This window comes from Sapajus apella, unplaced genomic scaffold (genome assembly GCF_009761245.1).
Source record: "Sapajus apella isolate SASKATOON/1434 unplaced genomic scaffold, GSC_monkey_1.0 scaffold94, whole genome shotgun sequence".
NCBI lineage: Eukaryota > Metazoa > Chordata > Mammalia > Primates > Cebidae > Sapajus > Sapajus apella.
The window spans coordinates 4,921,106-4,932,586 of NW_022437034.1; the positions used below are offsets into that span (position 1 = coordinate 4,921,106).

Sequence of the window (11,481 nt, forward strand, 5' to 3'; positions counted from 1 at the left end):
AAAAAAAAAAAAAAAAAAAAAAAAAACTTAGCTAGCTAAGTGTGGTGGTACATGCTTGTAGTCCCGGCTACTAGGGAGGCTGAGTGGGGAGGATCACTTGAACCTGGCAGGTGGAGGCTGCAGTGAGCCACGATCGGGCCATTGCACTCCAGCCTGGGTGACAGAGACCCTGTCTCAAAAAAAAAAAAAAGGTGGGGAGAGGGGAAAGAAACTGAATCTATGATCTACCACTTAGTAGGGGTGCAATCTTTTTTTTTTTTTTTCTTTTTTTTTTTTTTAGGGGAGTCTCACTCTGTCCCCCAGGCTGGAGTGCAATGGTGTGGTCTCGGCTCACTGCAACCTCTGCCTCTCAGGTTCAGGCAATTCTCCTGCCTCAGCCTCTTGAGTAGCTGGGACTACAGGTGCACGCCACCACGCCTGGCTAATTTTTCTGTTTTTAGTTAAGACAGGGTTTCACCATGTTGGCCAGGCTGGTCTCAAACTCCTGACCTCAGGAGAACCATCTACCCTGGCCTCCCAAAGTGCTAGGATTACAGGCATGAGCCACTGGGCCTCACTGGTGTTTTTTGTTTTTTCTGTTTTTGTTTTTTAAATAGAATCTGCTCTGTTGCTCAGGCTGGAGTGCAGTGGCACGATCTCAGCTCGCTACAACCTCCGCCTCCCGGGTTCAAGCGATTCTCGTGCCTCAGCCTCCGGAGTAGCTGGGATTACAGGTGTGTGCCACCACGCCTGGCTAAATTTTTTATTTTTAGTAGAGGCTGGATTTCTCCATGTTGGCCAGGCTGGTCTCAAACTCTTGACCTCAGGTGATCCACTGGCCTCGGTCTCCCAAAGTGCTAGGATTATAGGCGTGAGCCACTGTGCCCTGTCCTAGGGGTGCAACCTTAAGCAAGACAGAGGATATTTACTTTCCTGTATTGATATGAGTCAAATGGGATAAACCATGTGAAAATGTTTAGCAGAGGACCCAGTTTAGGTCATATGCTCAACATAATGTTAGCTGAATTTGGCAAATTTTTCATCTAGACTGGTGGTTTTCAATAGGCAATGGAATCACCTGGAGGGCCTTAAACCATAGCTTGCTGGGCCCCACCTCCAGAATTTCTGACTCAATCTAACTAAAGTGGGTTTGAAATTGTGCATTTCTAGCAAGTTTCCAGGTGATGATACAGCTGATCACATTTTGAGAACCAGTGATCTCGACTATAAACTGAGGAAAGGTCAGGTATCGTGGCTTCACACCTGTAATACCAGCAATTTGGGAGGCTAAGGTGGGAGGAATTTGAGACCACCCTGGACAACGTAGGGAGAACTCATCTCTACAAGAAATTAGCCAGACATGGTGGCACCTGTAGCCCCAGCTACTCAGCAGGCTGAGGCAGGAGGACTACTTGAGCCCAGCCTGAGCAACAGAGCAAAACCGTCTCAAAAACAAAACAGGCCAGGCGTGGTGGCTCACACCGGTAATCCCAGCACTTTGGGAGGCTGAGGTGGGTGGATCACGAGGTCAGATAGAGACCATCCTGGCCAACATGGTGAAACCCTGTCTCTACTAAAAATACAAAAATTAGCTAGGTTTGGTAATGCGTGATTGTAATCCCAGCTACTCGAGAGGCTGATGCACGAAAATCACTTGAACCCAGGAGGTGGAAGTTGCAGTGAGGAAGATCATGCCACTGCACTCCAGCCTGGTGACAGAGACAGACTCCGTCTCAAAAAAACAAAACAAGGCTGGGTATAGTGGCTCATGCCTGTAATCCCAGCACTTTGAAAGGCCGTGGCAGGCAGATCACGAGGTCAGGAGTTTGAGACCAGCCTGGCCAACATAGTGAAACCCTGTCTTTACTAAAAATGCAAAAATTAGCTGGGTATGATAGCTTGTGCCTGTAGTCTCAGCTACTCAGGAAGCTGAGGCAAGAGAATCACTTGAACTCGGGAGGTGGAGGTTGCAGTGAGCCGAGACCATGCCATTGCACTCCAGCCTGGGTGACAGTGAGACTCCATTTCAAAACAAACAAACAAACAAACAAACAAACAAAAACAACAGAGGATAGGGACGATCTGCCTGTTTAGTAAAGCATTCTCAATGCCTAATATATAGTTTCCAGCACAGCTTAAAGTGCGAATTTTTCAACAAATAAACCACTCTGTGCCTCAGAATAACTGATTTTTACTGTCAATAATATGAGAACACTTTTGTTTACTATTATATTTCCAGAATCAAGAATATGGCTTGGCACACAGTGCAAGCGCCCAATGGGTTCACCTTGCCTTCTGCCTAGACAGAGCCACTTGATCAAGACAGGAGAATTGCAATGGAGTAATTCACATAGAGCTGGCTGTGTGGGAAACCAGAATTTCATTACTCAAATTAGTCTCCCTGAGCATTCAAGGATCAGAATTCTTAAAGATAATTTGGCAGGTAGGAGCTTGGGAAGTGGGGAGTGCTGACTGGTCAGGTTGAAGATGAAATCATAGAGGGTGGAAGTGAGGTTTTCTTGCTGTTTTCTGTTTTGGGGTGGGATGGTTGAGCCGGATCCAACTGATCCAGCTGATCCAAAGAGTGCAGGGTCTGCAAAATATCTCAAGCACTGATCTTAGGTTTTATAATAGTGATGTTGTTCCTAGGAGCAATTTGGGGAGGTTGAGACTCTTAGAGCCAGAGGCTGATGACCCCTAAACTGTAATTTCTAATCTTGTAGCTAATTTGTTAGTCCTTTAAAGGCAGACTGGTCCCCAGGCAAGAAGGGGGTCTTTTCAAGAAGGAGCTATTATCAATTCTGTTTCAAAGTCAAACCATGAACTGAATTTCTTCCCAAAGTTAGTTCCTGAACAAGGAGCGCTTAAAGGTTAGAAGCAACATGGAGTCAGTTAGGGCTGATTTCTTCCACTGTCATAATTTCCTCAGTTATAATTTTGCAAAGGCAGTTTCAACAGCAGTGCTCGAAAAATTATTACATGAATTAACAGGGCCAGGCACGATGGCTCATGCCTGTAATCCTAACACTTTGTGAGGCCGAGGAGGGTGGATCACCAGGTCAGGAGTACAAACCAGCCAGACCAACATGGTGAAACCCCATCTCTACTAAAAATACAAAATTAGCTGGGTGTGATGGCATGTGCCTGTAATCCCAGCTACTCAGGAGGCTGAGGCAGGAGAATCACTTTAGGCTGGGAAGTGGAGGTTGCAGTGAGCTGAGAGAGTGCCACTGCACTCCAACCTGGGCAACAGAGCAAGACACCATCTCTTAAAAAAAAAAAAAGAAAAAAAAAATAGTTCTGAAAAGTTCAAATGAGATCATGTTTATGACAAAGAAATCTTACCACTGTTAGCTATAATTAGTCATTAAACAGGGTAATAATTACCGCAGGAACTGTAACTTTTCCAACGGAGAGCAGAGATCTTTTGGCTCTGATAGAGCTCTGGCTCTAAACGAAGGCGCTGTATAAAAATGGTTAAATAGTAACAACTGACCTTTACTGAGTGCTTATTAAGATATCAGGCGGCCTATGTGACCTAATTTTATACCCTCAACATGTTCTTATACAGGAATTATTTCCGTTTTATAGATGAAAGAAACAGATGCCCAAGCTAGGAAACTGTAGAGCCAGACCTCAGACCCCTACATGCAGACTGAATCAGTTGGTACCCTTTACCACCACCACACGTTCCGCAAATCTCATGACCAGCAAAGGCAATGGGTGAGATCCACCTAGCGGACGGAAATCAACCGGGTCAGGGGTCAGCAGGAAGTGCCTAGAAGACTCCAGCTCAGAGGTCACTAATACGTCAAAGGCAGAGTGAAGGGGCATTATTAAAGATAGTTTGACAAATTCTTTTTAATCTAATCTCTGTTGGTAAGGCCATAAAATGACCGGGACATCTGAAAAAAAAATCAGTGGGAAATACATAAGACTCGGCGGTGCCGTCCAAGCGGCGGCCATGATGGGAAAAGAAAATTAGCGCATGCGCGAGATCCGGGTGCTCGAAGCGCAGACGTGGCAGAAGGCGTGGCCCGCCCCTAAAGCGTGGAGGAGGAACTTCCGGGGGCGACGCGACGGCCCCTTCGGAACCGGAAGTGGAGCCTGGGAGCCTTGACGTTAGGAACGAAGTCTAACCTGGATCTGGAGCCGGGTGAGGAGTGGCATCGGGAGGTTGGTGGGTAGGAAAGCAAAGGAGAGGCTGGGGTATTACTGGCCAGATTGGGGTCCAGTTTCAGAAAGTAGGAAGGAGCCTGGGGGCGGGGTCTGGAAAGAGACCCTCACCTCACGCCTCCACCATCCGGGAGCAGTCCTAGACCCCTCCCTTCGTCTCCCGGCCCAGATTCTGGCTCCCGCTTCCTGCCCCGAGCCTATTAAAAAAGGTGCAAGACGCTGGTCTCTGTGCTTAACAGACCAGCTCCCTGTCTTAACGTGGCCCTACAAGCCGACTTGGCTTCTCTGTCTTGATCCTTGACGCTCCCAGGCTCCGCGGCTTGACTACTTTCAGAGTTCTGGGAAGCTTGCCCCGCCCCCTTGGGTTGTCACCGTGGACTGTCCCCCCAGAATGGAGTCGAGAGTTTAGTCTGACTCCAAGCTCTTGAATGTGTTTGAGAGGATTATTTTCAGGAGAAGAAGCTCCTTTCTTTACCCCTCCCCCCGACTTTGGAAAGATAAAGGGAGGGGACATATTTCAAACTTAGTGTCAGTGACCTGTGGTAAGGTTAAGGATTTGGAAGAACAGCTACCGAGATAGCTTTGAGTTTAAAGAGTTTTGGACCTGGATTAGCTCATTTTCTATAGTCAAGATGGCCTTTGTAGCAAAGGGGAAAGGCCCATTGTTCCCTCTGCTGCAACTCTGAGCTCCCCTGCTTCCTGAACCCCTTCTTTTTATAGAATAATTGGAATGGGCCGGGCGCGGTGGCTCAAGCCTGTAATCCCAGCACTTTGGGAGGCCGAGGCGGGTGGATCACGAGGTCAAGAGATCGAGACCATCCTGGTCAACATGGTGAAACCCCGTCTCTACTAAAAATACAAAAAATTAGCTGGGCATGGTGGCACGTGCCTGTAATCCCAGCTACTCAGGAGGCTGAGGCAAGAGAATTGCCTGAACCCAGGAGGCGGAGGTTGCGGTGAGCGGAGATCGCGCCATTGCACTCCAGCCTGGGTAACAAGAGCGAAACTCCGTCTCAAAAAAAAAAAAAAAAAAAAAAAAAAAGAATAATTGGAATGGTACGGCTGTTGAAAATAGATGTGGTCAGATATTTTTCTTCTTGGAAAGACCCTACCTAGAAAAGGCCCTCTAATTCATCCCTCTGTTGGTGAGCAAGATTGTAATAATTTTGATGGTGGCCGAGATTCGTAACAATCGTAAGGGGAGCAGAAACAGGAGAGCTGGAGAAGTGCGTTGGAATTTAGAATATTCATAGTCTTCTGCTTGAAGGATGAGGTGAATGATCTTTTCTGTGAAATCTAACTTTCCCCCTTATTCTTGAACTGTTCCCTCAGATTATGTGAAGAAGTTTTGGTGCCTGTTCTGCGCTCGGTTCTAATCTATTACCTTGCTAGAGTTTTCAGGTGTCCTTTACATTTACTGATTTTTTTTTTTTTTTTTTTTTAATTGAGAGGGACTCTTGCTCTGTTGCTCAGGATGAAGTGCAGTTGTGCAGACTCAGCTCACTGCAACCTTCACCTTCTGGTTCAAACGATTCTTCTGCCTCAGCCTCCCAAGTAACTGGTATTACAGGCTCGTGCCACCACACCTGGCTAATTTTTGTATTTTTAGTAGAGACAGAGTTTCACCATGTTGGCTAGACTGGTCATGAACTCCTGACCTCAAGTGATCCACCTGCCTCGGCCTCCCAAAGTGCTGGGATTACAGGTGTGAGCCACTGTGTCCAGCCAACATTTATTGATTTTAATACTTTAGTTCTTTGTTTTTTTTTTTTTGAGACGGAGTTTCGCTCTTGTTGCCCAGGCTGGAGTGCAATGGTGTGATCTCAGCTCACTGCAACCTCCGCCTTCCAGGTTCAAGTGATTCGCCTGCCTCAGCCTCCCGAGTAGCTGGGGTTACAGGCATGTGCCACAATGCCCGGCTAATTTTGTATTTTTAGTAGAGACAGGGGTTCTCCATGTTTGTCAGCCTGGTCTCGAACTCGCGACCTCAGGTAATCCGTCCACCTCAGCCTCCCAAAGTGCTAGGATTACAGGTGTGAGCCCCTGGGCCTGGCCAGTCCTTCAGTTTTAAGGTCCATACACTCCTTTGGTGGAAAGACTGGTGTTGGAGTATCATTTGTATCATGGCAGGTTAGCCAAATAATGTCCTTTCTTTAAATCAGTTGGTCTAAATTTTGTCATTGAGGGGGAATGATTTTAGCTGATCAGTTTTAGACTTTTAGTCTGATTGATTTTAAATCAATTGTTACACACACTAGAGAGTACTCAGTATTTGTTGAGTAAATGGATGCTAGAGTGAATGAATGGTAAGTGGGAACATTGTTTCTTTTACCTGAAACATCAAGGTAGTTCATCAGCCACAAGACTGTGTGACTAGACACTAGAAATCATACCACAGGGGAATGGAGACTGCTTCTCCATTTCAGTGGATTTGTCTGAAGTTGAAATTTATACTCTTTATACAGTGACAAAGTTGTGGGGGCGGGGGGGGTCAGAGTAACATAAATCCTTTTTTAGGAGGTAACCTGAATACTGGCTGAGGCAGAAAATTACTAAGATCCTGTGGAAGTGTGAGGATTATTAAGCTCATCACTGTCTGATAAGGTCAATTTCTTTTTATCTCTATTTCCTGCCCTGAATAGTTGCTCTCTCTTTAGAAAATTCATTTTGAGGCCTGTCACGGTGGCTCAAGCCTGTAATCCCAGCACTTTGGGGGGCCGAGGCGGGTGGATCACGAGGTCAAGAGATCGAGACCATCCTGGTCAACATGGTGAAACCCCGTCTCTACTAAAAATACAAAAAATTAGCTGGGCATGGTGGTGCGTGCCTGTAATCGCAGCTACTCAGGAGGCTGAGGCAGGAGAATTGCCTGAACCCAGGAGGCGGAGGTTGCGGTGAGCCGAGATCGCGCCATTGCACTCCAGCATGGGTAACATGAGTGAAACTCCATCTCAAAAAAAAAAAAAAATTCATTTTGACTAATTTCTCTTCTTTCTAATAGGTGAGACCAAATTGGGAATGCTTTCATAATGAACGTCAACCAGTCAATTCCACCTGTGCCGCCATTTGGGCAGCCCCAGCCCGTCTACCCAGGGTATCATCAGTCCAGCTACAGTGGGCAGTCAGGGTCCACAGCCCCTGCCATTCCCTATGGAGCCTACAACGGCCCAGTACCAGGCTATCAGCAAACACCTCCCCAAGGTATGTTTCTACAATTGATCTCAGCCAAAAGGTTGAGAAGCAATCCCAAGGTATGTTTCTAAGTTTCCTTTGAACTAGGGAAGGAAATTAGCAGAGTTTTCATGTGAGGTTGTGTTGCTCTAGCTAAGCTACCTGAGGAGTTTGGGTTACTGGGATTGAGGAACATGAATCTGACATGAAGAGAGCCCTGTGGGCACCCTTCCCTTTTTTTATTATTATTATTATTTGAGACAGAGTCTTGCTCTGTAACCCAATCTGGAGTGCAGTGGCATGATTTTGGCTCATTGTAACCTCTGTCTCATTGCAACCTCTAAGGCTTAAGCAATTCTCCTGCCTCAGCCTCTCTAGTAGCTGGGATTACAGGGAAGTGCGACCACACTCAGCTAATTTTTGTATTTTTTTTTTTTTTTGAGATGGAGTTTTACTTTTGTTGCCCAGGCTCAAGTGCAATGGCACAATTTCAGCTCACTGCAACCTCCACCTCCCAGGTTCAAACGATTCTTCTGCCTCAGCTTCCCGAGTAGCTGGGATTACAGGCATGCACCACTATGCCTTGCTAATTTTGTGTTTTTAGTAAAGACTGGGTTTCTCCATGTTGGTCAGGCTGGTCTCAAATTCCTGACTTCAGGTGATTTGCCCGCCTTGGGCTCCCAAAGTGCTGGGATTACACGCATGAGCCACCATGCCTGGCCAGTTTTTGTATTTTTAGTAGAGATGGGGTTTCACCAATGGCCAGGAAGGTCTCGAAGAACTTCTGACCTAAAATGATCCACCAGCCTCAACCTCCCAAAATGCTAGGATTATAGGCGGGAGCCACCATGCCCGGCCCTTTCCCTGTTTTATTTTATTTTATTTTTTTGAGATGGAGTCTTGGTCATTTTTTTGTATTTTTAGTAGAGATGGACTTTCACTATGTTGGGCAGGCTGGTCCCAAATTCCTGACCTCAGGCTCTCCACTCGCCTCGGCCTCCCAAAGTGCTAGAATTATAAGCGTTAGCCAGTGCGCCCAGCCACCTTCCGTGATTTTAGATAGGGTACTGTGTTTCTGCCCTAAGCCATCTGATGGGAGCACATCTCCCAGGTTCACTGACAGCTCACTTCCTGTGGGTGTTATCCTGTGCAGCCTTACCTGGTCACATTGTTCAGAGCTAAATGGAAGGGTTGTGGTTATAGCTTCTCTAGATCCTGTGACCAGGACTGAATATTTCCTGTTGACTTGAAGTCTCCCTGAAATCATTTATTCTTCATATATGTTGAGAATGCGTCTTGTTGGACTGATGATTCTTATGTATAAATGACTCTGGGACATTGTAGTTTATGGGGATGAAACGTGTGATATTTGTGTGCCTGATTTTTGGTGCCTCATATGTTTTTTCTGATATCAGTCCTTTTCCTTTGCTTGCATTTCCTCTGCTTCTTAGATGCTCTATAATATCAGGGCAATAAGAGAAGACTAATCTAATTCTGCTTTAGGTTCAGTGTTTGTCTTTTACCTTACTTTTTTTTTTTTTTTTTTTTTTTGAGACAGAGTCTTGCTCTGTTGCCCAGGCTGGAGTACAGTGGCACGATCTTGGCTCATTGCAACCTCTGCCCCCCGGGTTCAAGAAGCAATTCTCTTGCCTCAGCCTTCCGAGTAGCTGGGATTACAGGCACATACCACCATGCCCACCTAATTTTTGTATTTTTAGCAGAGATGGGATTTCACGATGTTAACCAGGCTGGTCTTGAACTCCTGACCTTCTGATCCTCCCGCCTTGGCCTGGAAAAGTTCTGGGATTATAGGCGTGAGCCACTGCATCCGTGCTCACCTTACTTTTTCAAGAAAAGCAGCTAGTACTCTATAGATTATCCAGAGGGGCTTTTTGGAAGTAGTTAACAGTAGATCTTTGCTGAGGCTAGCTGATGACTTAGGATATGCCAAACTCTTTATGCTGTTTAAGAGAGGGAATTCCATGAAGGGATATGGAAAAAAGAAGGCATCAAGGAGGTAGGGGTAAGATTTGGGAAATAATGAAGTATTGTGATTTTGATTATAACTGCAGGAAAAAAAACTGTGAAGAGATTAGGCCCCAGGCCTTTGGAAGAGCCATAATTCTAAGCTGCGACTTTGACTGGACAGAGTCCACCTCTGCTTTGTTAAGTCCTGACTTATCAAACTGGAGTTTGGCATTCTTTCAAGAGAAAGCTTTGTTAGAGGAAAACATACCTGATCCTGTCATGGTTGGTGAGCAAGTTTAGGTTAATTATGTTCCTATAGGCAGGTTCTATAATGTCTAATCTCTACTGAGGGCAGAGCAAAAGAAAAACAATTCTTTGAACAGAGGTCATCAACATTTCAAAAGTGATGTGCTTTTGAAACTAAATTGAGGGAGAAACTAATTGCTTTCTCTCTGAACTTCATGTGGGAAGAATGGCTAAGGGTAGTATAAGTAGCTTTGATGGTAGCTCTAAGGAATAGGAAGGATGGAGTACAGTTTTTGTGAGGACGTAGGTGGCAGTGCTAATGGGAGGACAGGTCAGCTGTTCTTACTGAACTGTTGGGCAGAAACAAGGTCTCCGACCTATAGGAACGTGTTCCTGAATCATGTGCTGTTTGAAGTTTCCACACCGAGAAGTGGATGAAAGGATATGGTTAGTGTAAGCAGAATGAATGAAGAAGAAGGTGGCAGAATAGCCCCCAAGAGATGCCTTTCTATACAGCCTAGTTCAGTAGGCTTGGTCATCTTCTGTGTCTCCTTTTTCATGTATGCTCTAAGTTCTGGAGTAAGATCTTTTCCTTAAGAGAATTGACTTGTTGTCTAGGGTAAGAATATCAGGTCGTCCTTGATTGAGTGAGAATATGGTGATCAAAGGAAGGCCCTACATTCTTGTGCCTCTGGCTACAGCTTCACCCCTAGTATGCTTGTCTAGGGCAGTGTAGGCCCTGTGTTGGAAATCTGTGTTTAGAATACTGCGGTAGTGGCCAGGTGCAGTGGCTGATGTCTGTAATCCCAGCCCTTTGGGAGGCCTAGGCGGGCAGATCACCTGAGGTCAGGAGTTCAAGACCAGCCTGACCAACATGGAGAAAAATACAAAATTAGCTGGGCATGGTGGTGCATGCCTGTAATCCCAGCTACTTGGGAGGCTGAGGCAGGAGAATCTCTTGAACCCGGGAGGTGGAGATTGCAGTGAGCCGAGACTGCACTATTGGATTCAAGCCTGGGCAACAAGAGGGAAACTCTGTCTCAACAACAACAACAACAACAACAACAACAAAAAAAAAAAAAGAAGAATACTGCTATAGCTAGACTTTATGCTGGTAGTGTCCTTTTCACTGCCTAAACTGTGGTATGGGGCCAGTGAAGGTCTGAGCTTTATTGATCCTTGCTTTGCATTCCTGGCTCAGGGTGTAGGAGAAAGTTATTTCCCAGTCACCTAGTTTCTGTCCTTTACCCTCAGGTATATCAAGAGCTCCACCTTCCTCAGGGGCACCTCCAGCCTCAACAGCACAGGCTGCTTGTGGCCAGGTTGCATATGGCCAGTTTGGCCAAGGAGATGTACAGAATGGGCCAAGCTCCGCTGTTCAGATGCAAAGGTAGGTACTTGGTCAATCTAAAATTGGTCTCATAAGGCTGAGTGTGGTGGCTCATGCCTGTAATCCCAGCACTTTGGGAGGTTGAGGTGGGTGAATCACCTCAGGTCAGGAGTTCAAGACCAACCTGGCCAACATGATAAAACCCTGTAACTACTAAAATGAAAAATTAGCTGGGCTTGGTGTCATGCATCTGAAATCCCAGCTACTTGGGAGGCTGAGTCAGGAGAATCACGAGGCAGAGGTTGCAGTGAGCTGCGATCGCGCCATTGCATTCCAGCCTGGGCGATAGAGTGAGACTTCATCTCAAAAATAAATAAATAAATAAAAATAAAAATAAAATTTGTCTGATGAGAGTAGAAAGGTTAGGAACGTATGCGGGTTTGTCTTTTTTTCCTTCTCCTTTGCCTTTCTTTTAGATCTATTTTTCCTCTTCCCTCTACCCTTTTGGACTTTGTCTTCTTTTTTCCAGGTTACAGGTACTGCTGATGTCCAGACCTGTGGATTGTTGACCCATCTTAGTACCCGGGTTCCTTTGCATATTCTTCATTTTC

The 11,481-nt window shown here is 45.9% G+C and overlaps 2 protein-coding genes across 7 annotated transcripts in view; one reads left to right on the forward strand and one right to left on the reverse strand.

The window, feature by feature from the left end:
* SYNPO2L (synaptopodin 2 like) overlaps window positions 1–3,916 on the reverse strand; it is an 18,010-nt gene extending 14,094 nt beyond the window's left edge. The window contains exon 1 of the mRNA XM_032256415.1: window positions 3,615–3,916. The gene's annotated coding sequence lies outside the window, so the exon portion shown is untranslated. The remainder of the gene's footprint in view (window positions 1–3,614) is intronic.
* Window positions 3,917–3,981: 65 nt separating this feature from the next.
* The window catches only part of SEC24C (SEC24 homolog C, COPII coat complex component), a 28,134-nt gene continuing 20,634 nt past the window's right edge, over window positions 3,982–11,481 (forward strand). For 2 of the 6 annotated variants that reach the window (XM_032256408.1, XM_032256410.1), the window contains exons 1-4: window positions 4,040–4,135; window positions 6,673–6,759; window positions 7,157–7,356; window positions 10,795–10,930. In XM_032256408.1, coding sequence (XP_032112299.1) covers window positions 7,185–7,356; window positions 10,795–10,930 — 308 coding nt within the window. In that variant the 5' untranslated portion in view covers window positions 4,040–4,135; window positions 6,673–6,759; window positions 7,157–7,184. Of the gene's footprint in view, window positions 4,136–6,672; window positions 6,760–7,156; window positions 7,357–10,794; window positions 10,931–11,399; window positions 11,407–11,481 lie in introns of all 6 variants that reach the window. The other 4 variants (XM_032256407.1, XM_032256409.1, XM_032256411.1 and 1 more) reach the window with 3 other exon arrangements.